General features: G+C 41.3%; 1 protein-coding gene across 3 annotated transcripts in view; it reads right to left on the bottom strand.

The window, feature by feature from the left end:
* LOC120989325 (myoneurin-like) overlaps positions 1 to 23499 on the bottom strand; it is a 72359-nt gene that overhangs the window by 31775 nt on the left and 17085 nt on the right. For all 3 annotated transcript variants that reach the window (XM_040417361.1, XM_040417359.1, XM_040417360.1), the window contains exons 2-3: positions 13176 to 14321; positions 7930 to 8099 (exon numbers count right to left, since the gene is read on the bottom strand). In XM_040417361.1, the coding sequence (XP_040273295.1) occupies positions 7930 to 8099; positions 13176 to 14248 (1243 nt within the window). In that variant the 5' untranslated portion in view covers positions 14249 to 14321. The remainder of the gene's footprint in view (positions 1 to 7929; positions 8100 to 13175; positions 14322 to 23499) is intronic.

Below are 23499 nucleotides of genomic sequence, written 5' to 3'. Positions count from 1 at the left end.
TGATTGACAGGGCCAGTTATCTCGCCCACCACCGTAATCCAGCACCTGAGCCACAGATTTACACTACTGGCATCTACTGCACATGTACTGATAATGTCATCCTCCATCTGGAAGCAAATGCTCGGCAAAGGTCACAATCCTCCCCATTGCAGTGGACATCTATAAGCTAAGCATCTCCCTCTTCTGTGTGGAGGAGGACTAATCAGATGTACTCAGCTTATGCTGATGGTGTAATTCTACCACGCAGATCCAGAATTATTGGGCCAGACCCAGTAATTGTGGGGAGTGGTAACTGATACACAGCGGATGATCTAAGGGACTCAGGCCAGCCCCTGGGTGTACTAAAACCTAATTTGCATAGTCATCCAAGTTGATTCACCTTCAACAGCCCAATAGATTTATAAAACAAAGGTATGCTTTTACTCAGAAGGACCATCCCTACTAAGCGTTATGTTTGGTTGATCCTGCTGACATATGCCCTTTAAAAGGAGACAATATGTGTGGCATTATTTTATTCAAAGCATTTTATGTAGCACTATTATTTTCAGGACTCGGTGTTAAGCTATTCAGTGGCTACGAAGTGTGGTATTTACAGGGAGCAGGATATTCAGGAGGTTCAATGAGCAGGACTATTATATTTAGGGGGAACAGTGTATAGTACTATTATAATTAGGGCACAGTGTGGGCATGTGTTGCTGAAAAAAGAAGACATCTGGGCAACAAACTCAGAGATAAGACAAGGCTAGAAAAAGTGGTTATGATTGTCAAGGGTGAATGGACTTTGTCTGCCAAGTAGGGAACCTGTTCATAAACCCTTAAAGGGGTTATCAGAGTTATTTTTTCGTTCTTTCTATGTTCCTAACTGGGCAAATGTATCCGCTTTCCAATTCACTCACTTTATCTCCAGTGGCTGGTTTCTCAGATTTCACTGAGGGTCACATGACCTGTGATGTCAGCTTCTCTCCCTGCTCTGATAAAGGTCGTTAGCCTGTAAACAAAACGTCACTGTGCTGGCCACGCCCCCTTCACTGCTGGCTGTGTGCTCTATCCTAGGAATCTTAACCCCTTCAGCTGCACAGACTCAGGGCTGAAGTGTTTACTGTGTAGCTGCAGGCAGTGAGGAGACAAATGCTGGGCACAGGAGCTGAAAGAGAAGTTCTGCAAAGCATTACAGGTAGGGGGAAGATCCTGTGTGTATTAGCAGTGTCATTATATAAGTGGAACTTGTAGTTCTACACTTACAAGTTGCTGTTTTCTCCCAGCACTCAGGGCAGCTCTTGTATCCACTCCCTTAGCAGTGTCATTATACAGCTGGGACTTTTAGTCCTACACATACAAGCTGCAGAGTCTCCCAGCCGGCAGACAGGTCACTCAGGGCAGCTCTTGTATTCACTCCCTTAGCAGAGCAGGGGGAGGGGCAGAGATTGTTTTTATTGCATGTAAACAAAAGGCCAGAAAAGAACCAGGGAAATGAGGAAATATATATATTTTTTTTGCATAAAACTTGCTTAGCTCAGTTATATATCAGATATTCAGTGCTATATTATTTTTTTTCATAACTCAGATAACCCCTTTAACGCATAATCACATAGATGTACATCATTAACATTAAGGGGTTGTATGGAGCAAGCTCACATGATATATTATACAGCCATCACCCAGCCGCAATGACTGGGATTGGAGATGATGCCAATCCCAGTCATTGAACCCCTTAGATGCCACTGTCAATAGTGACTGCAGCATCTGAGGAGTTAGGCAGAGGGCAATGTTACCTCTGCCTTTTGATCGGAACTCCGTGGGCAAATCGCAGGGCTCAGATCAGCTACCATGACAGCCTGGGCCTTGTGAAAGTTCCCAGGCCTGTCTAGCTAACTGCCTGAAAACCGTGCGCACGGCATAGCTTCTAAGGCAGGCTGTCAGAATCCCATAGGCAGCAATAGTATTCTATTGCACTCCATGGGACAAGTGATCACAAGATCCCCTAAGGAGACTAAAAGTCCCCTAAGGAGACTAAAAGCTTCAGTGTAAAAAAGAAAATTCAAATACCTCCTTTCTCATTTTATATATATATAAAAAACAATAAAAATTAAAATAACATGTATTGCTGCGTCCCAAAATCTCCAAACTATCAAAAAATGTTTTTTCTTATGCGGTCAATGCTATAATGAAAAATAAAAATCTACAATTTGCCTTTTTTGGTCACACTGTCCCCTCAAATATAACAAGCGCTCATAGAGCTTTGTAGATAGACATATAAAACAACTGTCAGAAAATGGTGATGTAAAGAAAATAATTTTTTCAAATGTTTTTATTTTCTTTACAAGTAGTAAAACAAAATAAAAACTATACAGATTTAGTATCGCCATAATTGTACGGACCCACAGAATAAGGACGTCATGTCATTTTTAGCACACAGCGGCGTAATACCAAAACCCAAGAGACTTTGGCGGAATTATGTTTTGTTTTTTAAATTTCATCCCACAAAGAATTTTTTTCCTGCTTACCAATACAAGATATGGTAAATTAAAGGGGGCCATTAAAAAACACAACTTGCCCCGCAAAAAATAAGCCCTTGCATGGCTATATGAACAGAGAATTATGTTTTTTGCTTATATGTGTGTGTGTGTATATATATATATATATATATATATATATATATATATATATATATATACATATACACATACATACATACATACATACACACACACACATATATATATATATATACATATACATACAGGGAGTGCAGAATTATTAGGCAAGTTGTATTTTTGAGGATTAATTTTATTATTGAACAACAACCATGTTCTCAATGAACCCAAAAAACTCATTAATATCAAAGCTGAATATTTTTGGAAGTAGTTTTTAGTTTGTTTTTAGTTTTAGCTATTTTAGGGGGATATCTGTGTGTGCAGGTGACTATTACTGTGCATAATTATTAGGCAACTTAACAAAAAACAAATATATACCCATTTCAATTATTTATTTTTACCAGTGAAACCAATATAACATCTCAACATTCACAAATATACATTTCTGACATTCAAAAACAAAACAAATCAGTGACCAATATAGCCACCTTTCTTTGCAAGGACACTCAAAAGCCTGCCATCCATGGATTCTGTCAGTGTTTTGATCTGTTCACCATCAACATTGCGTGCAGCAGCAACCACAGCCTCCCAGACACTGTTCAGACACTGTTCAGAGAGGTGTACTGTTTTCCCTCCTTGTAGATCTCACATTCGATGATGGACCACAGGTTCTCAATGGGGTTCAGATCAGGTGAACAAGGAGGCCATGTCATTAGATTTTCTTCTCTTATACCCTTTCTTGCCAGCCACGCTGTGGAGTACTTGGACGCGTGTGATGGAGCATTGTCCTGCATGAAAATCATGTTTTTCTTGAAGGATGCAGACTTCTTCCTGTACCACTGCTTGAAGAAGGTGTCTTCCAGAAACTGGCAGTAGGACTGGGAGTTGAGCTTGACTCCATCCTCAACCCGAAAAGGCCCCACAAGCTCATCTTTGATAATACCAGCCAAAACCAGTACTCCACCTCCACCTTGCTGGCGTCTGAGTCGGACTGGAGCTCTCTGCCCTTTACCAATCCAGCCACGGGCCCATCCATCTGGCCCATCAAGACTCACTCTCATTTCATCAGTCCATAAAACCTTAGAAAAATCAGTCTTGAGATATTTCTTGGCCCAGTCTTGACGTTTCAGCTTGTGTGTCTTGTTCAGTGGTGGTCGTCTTTCAGCCTTTCTTACCTTGGCCATGTCTCTGAGTATTGCACACCTTGGGTACTCCAGTGATGTTGCAGCTCTGAAATATGGCCAAACTGTTGGCAAGTGGCATCTTGGCAGCTGCACGCTTGACTTTTCTCAGTTCATGGGCAGTTATTTTGCGCCTTGGTTTTTCCACACGCTTCTTGCGACCCTGTTGACTATTTTGAATGAAACGCTTGATTGTTCGATGATCACGCTTCAGAAGCTTTGCAATTTTAAGAGTGCTGCATCCCTCTGCAAGATATCTCACTATTTTTGACTTTTCTGAGCCTGTCAAGTCCTTCTTTTGACCCATTTTGCCAAAGGAAAGGAAGTTGCCTAATAATTATGCACACCTAATATAGGGTGTTGATGTCATTAGACCACACCCCTTCTCATTACAGAGATGCACATCACCTAATATGCTTAATTGGTAGTAGGCTTTCGAGCCTATACAGCTTGGAGTAAGACAACATGCATAAAGAGGATGATGTGGTCAAAATACTCATTTGCCCAATAATTCTGCATATATATATATATACACACACACACACACACAGTCAACAGTAATAGGAGCCAACTGTGTAGGAATCCACTTGCACCCGGTTGTATACTTTTATAGCAGAATATGTTTTTATATGTTTTTATAAGGTCACTCTGTTTGGATATAAATTAATTTGACAGATCTTATTCAGGGACAAATAGTCAGAAACAGGAAAAAACAAAACAAAAAAAAAAAACACTTTTCCTTCTTTTTAAAACTATGTTTTCAGACAGACAGTTTGTTCACTAAATAATATGTACACAAAAAATGAATCCTGTAATTGTCCTGTGCGTGGGGATATCGACCATGTGTACATTGTGTAATATATTACATCATTATAACACTACAAACAAAACCCCTATTTTAGCTTTACAAGGACAGATTTTTTTTTTTTTAGTAAAGGGAACTTGTGAATTTTTTTCTTTTTACGTTTGCTTTTTTTTTTTACATTTATTTATTTTTTTACATTTTAAGGAAAACCTGTCACCATGAAAATGTAGTGCAAACTGCAGAGAGCAGGGGGAGCTGAGCAGACTGATATAGTATAGTTTTGTGTGAAAAGATTCTGTATAAGGCCGTGTTCACATCAATGTTTAGCTTTCCATTTTTCTGATTCGTCACAAGAACAGAAAAATAAGGCTAGTTTCACACCTGCAGCTGCCTCTCCGGCAGGCTGTTCTGCCAACAGAAAGCTAAAATAATTTCAGAATGACTGTTTTTGGTCACCTTGCCTTCAGGTAATACAAAAACGGCATAAAAAGTGCATGTACTCCCAGAATGGTACCAATGAAAAGTAGCTTGTTCTGCAAAATTCAAGCCCTGACACAGGTTCGTTGACAAAAAATAAAACACTTATGAGGAGTTCAATTCTGCAATAATCCAAAAAAGCAAAAGGCTGAAACCAGTAAAAGATTTTGTGGCTTGCCAGTTTTATAGGGTGCAATAGAACAGCCTCAAACTTGGGATTGCTTTTTTAAATAGATTCATAAGTTCTAGATTCCCAGATAAACTGTATAATGTCCTCTTTAAAAGTATACCAGTCAAAGTGAAATGCCACACTGAAAAACAAGTACACCTATTTTTCTAATCTCCCATCTTATTTTATAGGTATTTGTCAGCATACTGCCACTCTTTATATTCCTTTTTAAATGGAACTGCAAAAACTGTACTGACTGCCACAGAGTCACTCCTAGCATTGCACAGATGTTCTATTGGGATGCAGCAGGAACTAAATTAAACTGCAGTCATTAGAGAATGGAAATGTAATTATAAAATCATTTAAACTAATCCTAAAACTCAAAGCCATCTCCCAAGGTTCTCAGTCGTTCAACCTAATACGCCAGCTTTATGCTCCAGGAGGACATAGCAGATTTTGTATGGTGTGCCATATATTCTGCTTGTTTCGCTAACATGTTTGGAAATAGAAATCCATTCGATTTCTTAATATTTATGTATACAATTGTAATGCCCCAGAGGTGCATTACCACCTTCTGCACCCCTCTACTATCTCCTATGGTTAACCTAATATCATCCCCTGTATTGATTTCCAGGGCCTGCAAAATGTGTATTCCCATTTCCTTGTTTTGTAACTGATTAAGTGTAATCTACCTAGTTCAACAGCAGATGGCGACATAAATGGCCATGAGCAAAAGATGGCACCAAATCTAGTTAATGTGGATACTATTGCTATAAATAACTACCGTATTTTTCACCCTATAAGACGCACCTGCCCAGAAGACGCAACTAGGTTTTAGAGGAGGAAAAAAATATTTTTCATCATAACGCAGCTCAGACCTCCAATCAAAGCCCCTATGTTAGCAAGACCCCATTCAGACCTCGGCTCAGACCCCCAATGTTAATAGGACCCCCAATCAGACCTCAGATCAGACTCCCAATGTTAATAAGGCCCCTATTCAAACCTCAGATCAGACCGCCAATCAAACCGTAGATCAGATGCCCAGTTGTCATAAGACTCTCAATCAGACCTCTATGTAAATAAGCCCCCATGTGACCTTGGATCAGACCTGCTTGTAAATAAGCCCCCATTTGCACCAGACGTCAGATCAGACCTTGTAAATAAACCCCCATTTGAACCAGGCCTCAGATCAGACCTTGTAAATAAGCCCCCATGTTAAGCAGACCTCAGATCAGCAGTCCTTGTAAATAAGCCCCCTTGTGAAGCATACCTCAGATCAGAGAGAAAAAAAAATAATTATATATATATATATATATATATATATATATATATATTACATATTACTTCTACTGCTCTGGACGCCGCCGCTCCTAACATCCCGTGCGCTTCCTGGTCTTCATGCCATGTGCTGTGCCCCAACACCGCACAGTGTGATGTCACAGAGAGCCAACGTTTTCACGTTGTGCGCAGTCACAGCACAGCCAGTCCATGAAGTTGAAATTAGGCATGTGTTGTTCATGTAGAAGCACAATGACTGGATTAATGATGTTATTCAAGTAGTATGAGCATATTACTGTACCATTCAGAAAGTGTAGGGCAGTCTGGTGACAACAGTGGCTGATGCACAGTACTCTCCTTGATGTCTCGAACATCATTGGCGGCCATCATTTCTGCTCAGCGTGAATCGACTTTCATCAGTGAACAGCACTGAGGCCTACTGGTCCCTCGTCCAGAATAAATGCTCCCTGGCCCATGCAAGATGATGATGCCTGTGGTCAGGTACTCTTGCAGGTCGTCTAGCACCCAGACCACGCTGATGTAAACGGTTTCGAATGGTCACTTGGGTGCCTCTTACCTCCCTTAAATATGCCTGGAGTTGTGTGGCATTCATCATCCTTTTCCGCAGGGCATTGTTCACAATGAAGCAGTCAGTCATCAGTGTGGGATGTGGCCAAAGGATGTCCACTTCTATGCCTTTATGTGACTCTTCCAGTCTCTCTGTATCTCTGTTGCAACCTTTTGATGACACTGACACTTTATGCTCAGTGGCCACTTCCATCTGAGAACACCCTGCTTGAAGCCTCGCAAAGGCGAGGTACTGTTGATCAATTGTAAGGTGGCGTCTTAGTCTCATGATGTCAAAATGTTAACAGCATGATGAGGACGACTGTTTAAATACCAATTCTAATTGAACCAGGAAATTTTCAGGCGATTCTTGGATCAAACACCTGTTGTGAATTTTGCCGCTAATCTCCTTAAAATACAGCAGGTTGTGCAAAAAGTACTGAAAAATTGAAGTTAGACATGTGCATACAAAAGTTTAGAGAAAGTCACATTAAGTTCACCTGAAAAGGTTAGAGTGTATTTTAGGTTCATCCTGAAATTTCACCCACAAGCCAAATACCCCTAACTTTTTGTGAGTAGTGTAATAGTATATTATAGAAACAAACTATCTTCAATATCAGGGATCAGCAACCTTTGGCACTCCAGCTGCCGTGAAACTACAACTCCTAGCATGCAAACCTACTCGGCTGTTCTTGTAACTCCCACAGAAGGGAAAGTTGTTGTAGTAGTCTCAGAACAGCTGGAGTGCCGGAGGTTGCTGATCCCTGTGCTATAGCACATATGTACATTTCTTCCATATATAGTACAAGTAATAAAACACAGGACATAAGGTAAATGCAGCTCTCAAGGAATACATACTTTTTACTTTATATGCCTTGTCACAAAGCTGGCATTTGTGAGGCCTGGCATCAGAGTGGTAAGCAATGTGGTCATGTAACTTCTTCAGTGTAGTTAGTTCTTTCCCACATTGGTCACATTGGTAAAACTTCTTGTCATGGTGGCTTGACTGGTGCAATGACAGCTGACAACTTTAAAGTGAGCAAGAAAAGAAACAATTTATAAAAGTGAATAAACCATGCCACAATATAAAAGATACTAGAACAGAAATTTGCTGTGGTATTGCATTTGCAGTAACATACTTTTACTTCATCATCCCCATCTGAATGCATACTTCGTGCATACATTCAGCAACCCAACGTCCATTCTACTTAGTCTAGTTTTGAAGAAAATCTCTCTTCTGTAACACACAGTTTGGTTACGTCTTAGTTATTCAAAGCCAAATGATGCAACAAAAACTGGTAATGAAGCAGGCAAATCAGGCCAAGTACTGTTTTGGCCCCCATGGTATTGTGTTTCCCGATTTCTCTGATTTTCTGTTACTGAATCGGCTTGACGCTGACTTTGCTATTCACACTGAATTCTGCAACAATGTCTCATCTCCAGCTAATACCTCTAACTAGTTCGGCCCATCAGCTTTTCCATCATCCTCTGTGTCTGCGACTATAGAGACTGCATGTACATCAAGGTCTTGATAGGAGTCACTGCTCTTCCATTGTCCTCCACATCTTTGCAACATTCAAGGTATGTGGCCAGACTTACAGATGACATTCTGTTTATTTGGCAAGGCAATGCTATGGATTCAGATTTTTTAGCGCTTTATTAAGGGGTTGTCCAAAATTCTGATACTGATGGCCTAACATTAAGATGGGTCATCAATATCTAATCGTTGTGGGTCCAATTCCCAGTACCCCCGTCAATCAACTGTTTGAAAAGAGGTTATGGCACTCTAGCGAGTGCTGCAGCCTCCTCACAGCATACCACGCACAGTGCTGTGCATTGGTTAGTGGCTGTGCTACTAGAATGGGACTGTGCTGAGCCTAGACCACATGACAGATGAACATATCGTTACTATTCAAGAAAGAGGCTGTCCCAGACCCCCACTGATCTGATAATGGTGAACTAAATGGAGATGACCTATGCTGAGGATAGGTCATCAATATTAAGCCACTGCACAAACCCTTTAAACTTAAATATAGCTGTAACAAAATATTTTGGCATCAACATCTTATGTGTAATGAGGCAATAACTGCTGACTTATTCAGAAAAGAGACCTCAGTAAATGCGTTTCTACGAGTCAAATCTTCAAACCAGCCTCAAATACTCAGAATGATACCAATGCGACAATTGCTCAACTGTGAAATTAAAAGATCAATTAGATGTTTAAAATGAAGAGGTACACATTTAACAAGCATCATAAATCAATTAGCAAGAAAATGTGATTGAAGCAGAATTTCTTTAACCAAGACATATCAACAGGACAGCCAAAGTAAAATAGTACAAAGCTAATAGGGACATGATGAAAAGGCTTTTTCAGAGAATTTGGCTGGATGTTGTAATAGAAAAACTTTGGCTGAGGTGCAAAAAAAAAAAAAAAAAAAAAAAAAAAAAAAATAGACAAGCTTTAACCCAAAAAGAAGTACCGTATTTTTCGCCCCATAAGACGCACTTTTTCCCCCCAAAAGTAGGGGGAAAATGCCTCTGCGTCTTATGGGGCGAATGCTGCCATTTTACATCGCAGTCTGCGATGCTGCAGCATCGCAGACTCCGATATATCAGCTGGAGGGGGAGGGAGGAGGGGCCGGTGTCATGCAAATGCGGCGGGGTCGGTGCGGTCACTGTACTCCGGCCCCGCCGCTCACTCAATTCCTTAATGCCTAAACCTTTTATATTATTAAACTTTAATTCCCGATCCTGTTGTCACGTGCCTGCGCCGCCTACTTCATTCATAAAGTAGGCGGCGCAGGCACGTCACGTGACATCAGTGAGTACTCTCAGCACCCCCACCAATCAGCTGTTTGAACAGGCTGCGGCGTTCCAGTGAGTGCTAAGGCCTCTTCTTAGCCCTGTGAAGTCTTATCAGTCACATGGCCTATAAAGGAGACAAAAGCCAATTGCAATGAACTTAAAAGAATGTAATCGTTCTGTGCTTGATGCTAGGAGGTATTTTTTCTCATCACAGAATTTTTATCTGTAATAATTTGTCGATAGACTTGGACCAAGATCCCAATAATTATTTTACAAAGCCCATGCGTGATGGTTATGTGCTGCTCTTACTTTAGCATCTTGTGGGTGTGCCAGCCAGTAACTTCAGGCCCCTCTCTCAGGTGACAAGCTTTGAGCACCATTGGATTAGTAGAACTACAGGTAACAGCACACTGCTAGTCAATTGCACAAAGATATAAGCAAACACTGAAAGAATAATAGCTGCTTGGTGGCCATACTTACTGCAAGTGCAGTTAGAAGCTCTTTGCGCATATAATTGATCAAACAGATGTCGGGCTCATCTACCAGACGACAAGGTGGCTTCTAATCAGATGGGTCCTACTCTAACATGCCTCTCCTGGGCTTACAGCCTACAATCTGGGCAAAGTAGTACCCAGCTGTATCCTACACATGCCTCTCTAAGGCTGTGAGCCTGCAGTATGGGCAAATACAGCTGTACAAGCTATCTAATTAAAAGCACATGGTAAATGGGCGGTGGTGCGCGGTTCAAACTCACCACCAGGGGACGCAAGGTGCTTTGAGCACCTTGATTCACAATCCCCAGATGTTAAAGGCTTTGTTTCTTAGATGCATTCTTGCCTTACATCAAACTGACATATATCACCCAAATAGGAAGGGAGCAAGATGTTTAAGTATCCGTGTTAACTTGTTCTTAATCTGCAGAACTTGGTGGAAAGTATTGCTAGGTTCTCTATTAATATTTGTCTTACCAGGCAGGGTATAATGTCCTTTTAAGAGGACCAGGCATTGTAAACCTTTCAAACTATCTTAAATATATCAGACACTTCTGCCTAATGTTTTAGCAATTTTGACAGAGGGTTGAGTACATTAGTGCACACTCTGAGGCAACCCTTTTAGCTATGATCATTTAGGCGTTTCTACTATCGTGTTCAGTCCAAATATGGGGCACCCATGTTTTAACTGGGCTTTGAAGTTGTGTTAGGTCCAAGTGGTTGTTCCTAAGGTGTTTGATGCGGTTGAGGTCAGGACTCTGTGCAGGCCAGTGAAGTTTTTCGCCACCAAACTCACTCAACCATGTCTTTATGGGCATTGCTTTGTGCACTGGGGCATAGTCATGCTGAAACAGAGTGGCCTTCCCTAAACTGTTTCCACAAAGTTAGAAGCATACAACTGTCCAACGTGTCTTCGTGTGCTAAAGCATTAAAGGGGTTTTCCAGGATTTTTTGAACTGATGACCTATCCTAAGGATTAGGGCTGAAACGATAACTCGATTGAATCGAGTAATTCGACGCAAAAAATCCTCGATGCAAGTTTTTTGCATTGAGGATTTGTTTGTGTCATGTGACCACGAAGCGGGAGTGAAGAGCTTGCTATTACTCACTGATCCGTGGTCACCCGCCGCACACTGCACTGTCCTCCTGACACATCGTCAGGACATAGTGCACGTAAGCGTTCACTATGACCTGGCGCTGTGCGACATCAGGACGACAGTGCAGAGCGCAGAGAAGATGGACGAGCCGTGGAGCGGCGCCCCTACAGGAAAGGTATTTTATTTCACTGGCTCTGGGGAAATGATGGCACTGGGTGGAAGCTGGTGGCACTGAGTTTATAAAAAGAAAAATACTATTTTAATTAGTTTTTTGTTATTAGAGTACTCGATTAATCGTTGGATTAATCGACAGAATACTCTATTACAAAAAAGTCAATAGCTGCAGCCCTACTAAGGATAGGTCATCAGTAGCCAGCAGGCCCAGCCCAATTCTCTTAATTTATGCTTTTTCGGCCGCAAATGGCTGCCGGAGGATGCGCCTTATTCAAGATAAGGCATGCGTCTTATTCTAAATTAAGTGCATCTTCTGGTAGTGCAGGGGACTGGTGTAAAACGCTGGTCTATGATAAATCTCCCCCTTAGCTTCTTAGGGAAGAGTTGAAGTGCAGAGGATGGCTAATTCTACTACTGATTCAGTTTGCCACATAGGTAACATTTGTACAAGCAGGTATAGTCAACTCCCCATTCCACACAGCATGGACTAGAATGCCTGTGCTTTGATGGTCAGAACACAAGGTCCCAAAGTAGCAAATAGTAAAAGGAGGATTTAATTACAATTAAATATTTAATTGCACCAATTTTATATGATCCCGAGTAAAACCCTGTCACTCCTACGACAATCCCCACCGTTTTCTGTTCACCTTGCTCCAACAATGACATATTCAGCCAATCACTGGCTGCAGCAGTAACCTCAGTGGTGTCAATATGTAAGTGCTAGAGCCAGTGACTGACTGCACTGGTCACGTGTCAGCACAACAGGTCATCACTTGTAAACAAAGACCAGCGGGTGACTGGCATGGGAGCAACAGGGAATTGGTAAGGTGAGTACTTATTAATTGTAAAACAGATCATTAAAAATAAAAAAAATCATGGGTTGGACAACCCTTTACTATAACTTCAATATTTGAAGTAGTTGGCGCATCTCAGACGTTGATGGCATATCAATAGGATATGCCATTAATGTCAGATAGGACCAGATTCCAGAGGTGGGCTCACACCTATCTCCAGGACGTGGCCCCTGAAGGGAAGAAAAACATGTGCAGTGTGCTCTCCATTCACTGCTATGGGAGTTCTGAAAACAGCAGAGTTAACGCGCTTGGCTGTATTCGGAAGTCCCATAGCAGTGAATGCAGAGGGCACCAAGCAAGCACAGCCACCACTGCATTCACTGCTCTGGGACTGCCAGTAGTAGACAAACTAGTGCTTGGCTATTTTTGGAACTCATAGCGGTGAACAGAGGGAGGTTGTGCATGCGTGGCTGCTCTATGTTTGCTTTAGGGGTCCTGCTATGGAGAGAGATATACCATCAATATCTGATATGAGCCAACCCTTTATAGACTTTGTTCAAAACGTGTAAGCAGAGCTAAACTGGTATTTTGCCATGTTGATTTAGCAACACCCTGGTGGTGAAATCCTCTTTTCGCCTTATGGGTAACATTTTTTTTTAACAGCCTGTAGGAAGTAAGACACAACACATGTCCATAATCATATCAACAGATCAACATAACTGACAAAAATACATGGCTCTCACCTGTAATTGAACTGTTTCTCACAAAAACTGCACTGGAGAATTTTTACTCCTGGATCATCCTGGTGATTTAAGAATTCTGGATAAGTCAGTAGTAGTTCACATCTGTCACATTTGTGGACTACTTCAGAAAGGTTTTCACTCCCATTGACTCTTTCCATCACATTTGAATTCTCCAATCCAACTACAGTAGAGAAGATCTTGGGTTTAAGTGACTCACCACGTAATCTCAAGTTCTTCACTGGTTCTAAACTATCAGGTGTATCAGGCTCATCACATAAATCAATGCAAATATCTGCTGCTTCGTCATCTGCTTCTTCTGAAGAACCATCATTGTGAATTGTAATAGGCACCTGTCTGGAATAACCTGTGTTAATAAAGGAGTTATCCATACAGTCATCCACAGGACTTTCTCTCCCCAACCTTCCACTCTTTGAAAGTTGAGTCCTCATAAAGTATCCAGGCTTTCGAACCACATATGTTTCTTTATAAAATGTTGGCCTTTTGTGTACCATTGCATTGTCTTTTATCTGTGTCATGGTTTCCAACCGTCTTCTTTCCCCTTTATACAGACTGTTGCTAATACTTTGAAGGTTATCCTGTCGGCTTCTCTCGCGTTTTGGTTGACTCTCAGTATCTCTCAACTCTGAATCCTGAGTCGGCACACGATAATCATCATCATCTGGGATGCAGATTTCTTCTTTTGGACTACCGTTACGTGGACTGCTGGGTACACTGACCACTTGAACTGTGAGCGGGAGACTAACTTGCAAGAGCTGAGCAGCCTGCATAAAGTCTTGGACATGACAAGTAGGGATTTTGTAGGTGTATATAAAATCTAGAAGATGACTAAAACCTTCCAAACTAACATTGTCTAGAACTAAAAACTGCTGCTGCTCATTTCTGCTTAGTGCTGCGTAGAAATACTCACTACAAGCTGAAAGAACATTTTTATGGGCAAGAAATATTTTACCCTCAACCATCAAGGAGACATCACAAAAAAGGCCCATGGACTTCTGTTCATTTAGTTTCTGGAGAATAGACCACCCATGTGCTTCTGAAGATGTAGGGTCCATCCCGTCTTTTTTTCCGCTCAATTTCAAGAGGATGGAATAGAAGACTGTCAGTCAGTTAACACAAACAATAATCCTACAGGAAAGAAAGAAAATAACCAAATTTCAATTATTTGTGTCATACAAACTTTACTACATGTCCGATTTTGTATATAAAGAAAACTTCAAGGTTATCAAGCATACGTCTGGAATAGTGTAAAAGCATTTGACATCAGATAATTGGCTAACAAGGTACCTGTCCGTTCGGGTGTGGGAGGGAAACACCACACCGAACATAGGAGGAAAAGGGGCGAGGGAATAAGGCCTGAAAACTAGGGAAAGGAGATAGACCCCTCCTAGTAAAATGTTAAATGGCCGGTTTTTATTAAAAATGAATCCACATTTATTATTACATAAAATACATGTATGGTACCTTACAATACTAATATAAACAAAAAATACATCAGGTATAAGCAATAAATAAAGAGAAAATAAATAAATAAATACAATGTATAAGATCATGCAGTCACGGTCCCTCTGTAAGTACATCGAGCGGAGCTCACACACAAAATTAAAAATCAAATGTTCCACAGCAGAGTAAACAGTATGTGGGACGTACAGGAAGATCATTAAAGACCAGAATCGCGGAACACATCAATAATATTAAAAAAGGGCATGAGAAACATACTCTCACAACATTTTAATTTATATCATGCCAGGAATCCAGCAGGTTTAAAATATGCGGCTATTCAATCAGTAAAAAGGGAATGGAGGGGAGGAGATTTAATCTCCAAAATGTCTAGATACGAATCAAGAATGATATACGAATTTGAATCGCTGGCACAGTGGGGACTCAATGCAGAAATAGATTTTTGGTTTTCTAGAATAGGGTCGGTGGCACGTTTACACGACATGTCATTGCCCGGCTGTTTTCCAGCGCAGCGACGTGTCCTGCATCCTCCCACTGGCCCCAGGACAGCAAGGATCATAGGGCACGACCTCCATCTTCTATCAATAAATATATATATATATATATATATATATATATATATATATATATATATATATATATATATATATATATATATATATATGCTATGGATCACTATTTCACTTATTTATTTTTATTACATTTCATTTTTTATTTTAATTTTTTGTAGTTATTATTTTCATATACTTTGTATATTTTGCTTGTACTTGTAGTATAGGGGCTGAATTATAAACAGTATGCCGACGGCAATATAATATAAGGTCTGAACAAATGTATACGATCAAAACAAGATGGAAATATACTATACAAGATATATTAAGGAATGTTTAGTCTGTAGCTCTATATGAGATATATGTAGGTTGTAAATGCAGTTTATAAAAAGGAAGGAGTTATATAAAAAGGCGTAACCCCATTACCACATTGTCTGAACAGAATGCGAATGCTAAGACGAAACATAGTCCAGTCCAGATTCATATATCAATCCCTATTTGAGGCAGTCCGGTCCTGATTTTATAGGTCACATGATTACTATATAGGTAATGTTTTTTTATGTCCCTCATCTTCATTATATTTTTAACCACTGAGGAAGAAACCCCAGCGGTTTCAAAACACGTCTGCTGATTGAAAACACAGTAGTTCACACAGAGTACGATTTTCTGCAGCGGGAATCCCACAATTAAAAACCCGATCCACGGAGACAACGTACGTTAGAAGTTAGTGCCGGCACTAGCACCTACGTAAGAAAATCAACAGGTGCTTCACAAGATATCCCGAAGCACAATACAGCCATGTACGTACTATTAAAGGGAAACTGACAGGACCAATAAGCATAATTAGCTGTATATATGCATGCACAGGTCTTCCATTGAGTATTAAAAACATAAGTATAACCCCTGTCCACCTTATGAATACTGCAAAATGATGTTTTATAACCTGATGTAATCGCTCGTCTTTCTGCTTCACTTCTGCCCAGCCAGCCTCCCCCAACCACCGTTTTGAAGCGCCGCCCAGCTCCTCAATATTCACTTCGCTGGGTGGCTTCTGCTGTATTAACCCCTTCAGATGTGTTTGAGAGCAGCGCTCTGAAGCGCTGCTCAGAAGAGTGGCCGGCGCAGGCGCAGAGGCTGAAGCGGCCTCAAAGAAGCAGAGGGTGAGGGTGCCAGGCGCATGCGCTGAAGCTGAAATGGAGTCCGATGCCCATAGCTTTCTATTGGGCATGCGCCGGATCTTGGAACGTCGGGGACAGCAGAAGTCGCCCAGTGAAGTGAATATTGAGGAGCTGGGCGGCGCTTCAAAACGGCGGTTGGGGGGTGGCTGGCTGGGCAGAAGTGAAGCTGAAACGCCATCATTTTGCAGTATTCATAAGGTGGACAGGGGTTAGACTTATATGTTTTTAATACTCAATGGAAGACCTGTGCATGCATAAATACAGCTAATTATGCTTATTGGGCCTGTCAGTGTCCCTTTAAACATTGCGGGCAACGACAGACCTGGTAAGGAGCCAATAATATACTTTACCAAACTACCGTCTGTATCAACTATACAACCGGGTGGATGAGTCAGACGACGGTGGCGTAACCACTCCATAATTGATACGCACTTGATAAGGAGTAGGTAGCCACATATGGACGTATTGCTGGAACACCTTGCATTATAACAGTGCCGCCAACCCAAACAATAATAATTTAACTGGTTGAATACCGCTACATACCATATCTAGTAGCAGTCTAAAAAGTGGCAATTGAAAATCTGCCAAGGACATTACAATAAAAAAAGCATGCATAATTAAAATACTGCATCTACTCTGCTGTGGAACATTTGATTTTTTATTTAGTGCGAGAGCTCCGCACAATATACTTACAGAGGGACCGTTACTGGATGATCTTATACATTGTATTTATTTGCTTATACCTGATGTATTTTTTTTTATATTAGTATCGTAAGGTACCATACATGTATTTTAGGTAATAATAAATGTGGATTAATTTTTAACTAAAACCGTCCATTTATCATTAACTATATTAAGAAGCCAGGTGGTATAGGAGACCGAGTTATATTCCAGTGAGCTCCCTTTTTGGTTATTGTCACCTCCTAGTAAAACCCTAATCAAAGTCCTGACTAACTACCAGTATGAACAGACCCCAGAAGTAAGCAAGTTCATACACAGGAATACCTAGTGTCCTAACTCACCCTAAAGAACCCTGGTACTAATGTCAGGACTGAGACAACTTGTTCCCCCAAAAGGAAGGGCGAACAGGAGTCTCCCTCAGACCTTAATACAAATGGCAGGGAATTGCAACACACAAAATAACCCAAACAAAATACAAAAGGGAAAGAAAAAACACTTAACTTCAAATGTCTATGGCAGCACCAGGAACTCAGTCAAGATCCACACACCAGCTATGCACAACTCAAACTGAAGCTATAAACCACATAGCATAGTGGGAGAAACAACAATAAATAGAGAAGGTTAAATGACCATAATAGCCACACATGGGGAAAGAAGGTGTGGCAAGCACCAGAAACAGAGACGTCATTTGATCCAAACAGAAAACATGACAGATCAAACCACGTGTTGCCAGTCTCACAGATCTACTGCCACCTGTCACAGGAACATCCGTGACAGTACCACTCTTATGCTGGTCTATGATATAAGCCTCTGGAGGATGTGCTTAATTTATGATGAAGCAGAGGCCTTCTCATAAATTAACCGCATTCTCTGGTTGTCTGCGCCTAGATTTAGATCTACTCCAGCTAATTATTAAGAAGTATGTGCTTCTCAACTCCTTCAGACATTATGTGGTAATAACTTTTGAATGTTTTTACATTTCCAAAGGATTCTTTTTTTTTTATTTTAGAATATTTTTATTTTTCCCTTTCAGCATACAAAAATTCAAGAAAGCATGACAACAGACAAGAATCAAAAAACATAGACAACGATACCTCCGAAACACGCACAAACATCTGCTACGCAATTATCAATAATCATCAGGAATCTATCCTTAACCTGTTTCTTTTCTCATGTCATACATATATAAAGGCAAGTTATAACCCACCCCCATTCCCTCCGCACCCCCCTTCCCCCCTTGGTTGTCTTGATGGTTTCTACAGAAAAAATAGATTTCATGATCTCATATCGGGGATTTCACTCATCTCTCATTCATTTATTAAACACTTCCTTCCTGCTCCTTATCTCCCCTCTTTCCTCATGTCCATTTATTTTCCAAGGGATTCTAAGGCTGGGTTCACACGAGCGTGTCCGGATTAGTTCCGGATGCGTCCCGGTGTGTTGCGGCAAACCCGCGCGAGTAGGAATGCAATTGCAGTCAGTTTTGACTGCGATTGCGTTCCGATGTTCAGTTTTTATCGCGCGTGTGCAATGTGTTTTGCACGCGCGTGATAAAAAACCGACTGTGGTACCCAGACCCGAACTTCTTCACAGAAGTTCAGGTTTGGGTTCGGTGTTGTGTAGATGTTATTATTTTCCCTTATAACATGGTTATAAGGGAAAATAATAGCATTCTGATTACAGAATGCATAGTAGGTGATCGATTGAGGGTTAAAAAATAAAAAAAAATTAACTCACCTTCTCCGTTTGTTCGCGTAGTTCTCCCGGTCTTCAGTTCTTTAAAAAGATGAACTATGGGCTAAAGGACCTTTGGTGACGTCAGATCACATGCTCCAATCACAGGGTCCATCACCACGGTGATGGACCATGTGATTGGAGCATGTGATCTTACGTCATCAAAGGTCCTTTAGCCCATAGTTCATCTTTTTAAAGAACTGAAGACCGGGAGAACTACGCGAACAAACGGAGAAGGTGAGTTAATTTTTTTTTATTTTTTAACCCTCAATCGATCACCTACTATGCATTCTGTAATCAGAATGCTATTATTTTCCCTTATAACCATGTTATAAGGGAAAATAATACAGTGTATAGACAGTCACCTAGCAACCGTGCGTGAAAATCGCACCGCATCCGCACTTGCTTGCGGATGCATGCGATTTTCACGCAACCCCATTCACTTCTATGGGGCCTGCGTTGCGTGAAAAACGCAGAATATAGAGCATGCTGCGATTTTCACGCAACGCATAAGTGATGCGTGAAAATCATCGCTCATCTGAACAGCCCCATTGAAATGAATGGGTCCAGATTCAGTGCGGGTGCAATGCGTTCACCTACCGCATTGCACCCGCGCGGAAATCTCGCCCGTGTGAACGCAGCCTAAGAATGTTTTCTCATGAAACATCGTACTTCAAGTTAGTGGTGAATTTGAGTCGATATGTTTTCAGTTTTAAAAAAAATTCTACATTTATACAAAATTTTGAAAAATTAGCTATTTTGTCAACTGGAATTTCTCTGCTTTTAAGACGGATAGTGATGGCTCATAAAATAGTTATTAACATTCACCATATGCCTACTTTATGTTGGCATCATTTTGTAAAAGTCATTTTATTTTTTTAGGACATTAGAAGGCTTAGAAGCAATTTTTCACATTTTCAACTAAAATTCCAAAAACCACTTTAACAACCAATTCAGTTATGAAGTAACTGAGGGGCTTACATAATAGAAACCACCCATAAATGACCCTATTTTAAAAATGTCACCCCTGAAGTTATGAAAAACTGATTTTACAAACTTTATTAACCCTTTACATGCTGCACAAGAATTAAAGGGGTTGTCTCATCTCAGATAATGGTGGCATATCGCTAGGGTCCCACCACTGGAACCCACACCTATATCGAGAACGGAGCCCCGAAAGTGGTGGCGGGTGCACTGCGCATGTGCAGCCACCCTCCATTCATTTTCTATGGGTCCACCGAAAATAGTCGGCTATTTCCGTCGGGCCCACAGAAGTGAATGGGAGCAGTGGCCCGTCATACGCGGTGCGCTCCCATTCACTTCTATTGGTAGAGCGCTTGGTGGTGGCCGGACCGGATTCCTCCAGCCACCACTTTGCAGGGCTCCATTACCGATATAGGTACAGGGCCAGAGGTGGGAGCCACACTTATAAGACAATGGGGGCATATGACTAGGATATGTTTGAGATGAGACAACCCCTTTACAGGAATATTGAGGTGAAATTTCAAAATGTAACTTTTTTTTGCAGATTTTCAAATTTAATCCATTTTATTTTGTAACAGCAAGAGTTAACAACAAACAATATTTCAATATAATTCAATATTTATTACCCTGATTCTGCAGTTTACAACAACATGAGGGGTGTTTCTGTAAACTGCTGTATGGCCACATCGCAGGGATCATAGGGGAAGGAGCGCCATATGGCTTTTGGAGGGAAGATTTTGCTGAAATGGTTTTCAGGCGCCATGTAAAGAAACTCTGAGGTACCCCAGAGCTCCAGATGGCGACCAAAATGGTCGCCAATGCGACTTAGAATTGCAAAATGATGATAAGACTTTGTAGTCTTGTCGCCATTTGCGCCTAGACCCTCCGCTGTTCTGCCTCTTTAACAAGAACGGGCTTTTATCCTGCAGACACACGCGAGTTGCACCGACATGGCACACGCTGCTCTCAGCGCGTGCCATGTTCTCCTCAGCAGCACAGGGGAGAAGGAGGCAGTCCCTCCCCCCCTGTTCCGCTGCTGCCACCAATGGACTGATAGCAGGGAGGAGGGGAGGGGCTGTGGACACTGCGCCACCAATGAATATAGTTTATGCCTGAATACAAACGCAGCCGCGATACTTTTTTATGGTATCGAAATCGAACCAAAATTTTGGTATCGTAACAACCCTAGGTAAGACATGTTTTTTTTTTATCATACCGTAAATATATTTATTTTAAATTTGGCGACTAAAAATTTATTTTGGCTCCTAAATTTTTCAGATTAGGAGCCAATGGCTCTTTGATATATTTTTTTTTTGTCTGGAGCGCTGTACCCCTACAGGAGAAACCCCAAAAAACTAACCACTTTTTTATAAACTACATCCCTCAACAAATTTATTGAGGGGTCTAGTGAGTTCTTTGACCACAAGGGTGTTTAATAGAATTTAGAAACGCTTGGCTGTGAAAATGAAAATTACATTTTAAAATAAATTTTAAGATTTAATTACATTTTTTTTTCATTTTCACAATGGGTCACAGGAGAAAAAGGACCTCGCAATTTTTTTCTCATTTTCTACTAAATACGGCAACATAACATATGTGGTCATAAACTGCTGTACAGGCACACTGCATGGTTCCATTATGGAAGCGCTCATTATTACAGTAGGAGCAGGAGTTAGGCCCCTTTCACACGGGCGAGTATTCCGCGCGGATGCGATGCGTGAGTTGAACGCATTGCACCCGCACTGAATCCCGACCCATTAATTTCTATGGGGCTGTTCACATGAGCGGTGATTTTCACGCATCACTTGTGGGTTGCGTGAAAATCGCAGCATGCTCCTCTTTGTGCGTTTTTCACGTAACGCAGGCTCCATAAAAATGAATGGGGTTGCGTGAAAATCGCAAGCAAGTGCAGATGCGGTGCGATTTTCGCGCACGGTTGCTAGGAGACGATCGGGATGGAGACCCGATCATTATTATTTTCCCTTATAACATGGTTATAAGGGAAACTAATAGCATTCTGAATACAGAATGCATAGTAAAATAGCGCTGGAGGGGTTAAAAATAAATAAATAAATAATAATTTAACTCGCCTTAATCCACTTGATCACGGAGCCGGCATCTCCTTCTGTCTTCATCTTAGTGTGTGGAGCAACAGGACCTGTGGTGACGTCACTCCGGTCATCACATGATCTTTTACCATGGTGATGGATCATGTGATGGACCATGTGACGACCGGCGTGACGTCACCACAGGTCCTGTTCCTACAATCAGCAAAGAAGGAGACAGAAGGAGATGCCGGCAGAGCGATCAAGTGGACTAAGGCGAGTTAAATCATTTTTTATTTTTTTTTAACCCCTCCAGCGCTATTTTACTATGCATTCTGTATTCAGAATGCTATTAGCTTCCCTTATAACCATGTTATAAGGGCAAATAATACAATCTACAGAACACCGATCCCAAGCCCGAATTTCTGTGAAGAAGTTCGGGTACCAAACATGCGCGATTTTTCTCACGCGAGTGCAAAATGCATTACAATGTTTTGCACTCGCGCGGAAATATCAGTATTAGTCCCTGCTTCTTGGTCTACTCTGGGCGCCAAGCTGTGTCCCAACAGTGTCAGGATGTGCTGTGTGTAAGTGTGCACTATTATTTACACAATAAAATAATTTTTTAAAAGAATCTGTCTCATGTGCTCACCCGATCAGAGCATCATACTATTACGGTGCATGTTGGGAACTCACCACAGCGATGTATATTAGGGGTTAATAATTGTGGCGCATCCGACACCAGGAGGGGGTAGATTAGGACAGGCATGTTAAACATTGTTCTTATTAAATGTCTTAGGGTGCATGGACACGAACGTATTTTTTTTCCGTGTCCGTTCAGTTTTTTGCGGTCCGTATGCGGAACCATTCACTTCAATGGGGCCGCAAAAAAACAGAAATGACTCCATGTGCATTCCATGTCCGTATATCTGCATGGCCGTTCCACAAAAGTAGAACCTGTCTTATTATTGTTCGCATTACGTACTAGGATAGGACTGTTCTATTAGGGGCCAGTTCTTCGGTTCCGCAAAATGTGGAATGCACGTGGCCGGTATCCATTTTTTGCGAATCCACAATTTGCGGACCGCAAAACACCCAACGGTCGTATGCATGAGCCCTTAATCTGAGAAACAGCGATAGGGATTTTTACAAAAAAAAAAAAAGCATTTCTGAGTCAGTATTACAAAATTAAGACTGGGAGAGGTTTATCATGAGGGGCAATATTAAAGTCAGTTTAAGGCTACTTTCACACTTGCGGCAGAGTGATCCGGCAAGCAGATCCGTCGCCGGAACTGCCTGCCGGATCCGGCAATCTGCATGCAAACGGACAGCATTTGTAGACTGATCCGGATGCAGATCCATCTTACAAATGCATTGCAAGAACAGATCCGTCTCTCCGCATGTCATTCAGAGAAACGGATCAGTTATATATTTTTTTCACATTTTTACCGGTCTACGCATGCGCAGACCAGAAAAATGGATCCGGCACTAATACATTTCAATGTAAATGAATGCCGGATCCGGCATCTGATCTGGAATTTTTGACGGAGAGAATACCGCAGCTTGCTGCGGTATTTCCTCCGTCCAAAACGCCGTTCAGTGACTGAACTGAAGACATCCTGATGCATCCTGAACGGATTTCTCTCCATTCAGAATGCATAGGGATGAAACT

This window comes from Bufo bufo, chromosome 2 (genome assembly GCF_905171765.1).
Source record: "Bufo bufo chromosome 2, aBufBuf1.1, whole genome shotgun sequence".
In the NCBI taxonomy this organism is placed as follows: domain Eukaryota; kingdom Metazoa; phylum Chordata; class Amphibia; order Anura; family Bufonidae; genus Bufo; species Bufo bufo.
This window is presented reverse-complemented; position numbering and strand designations above follow the sequence as displayed.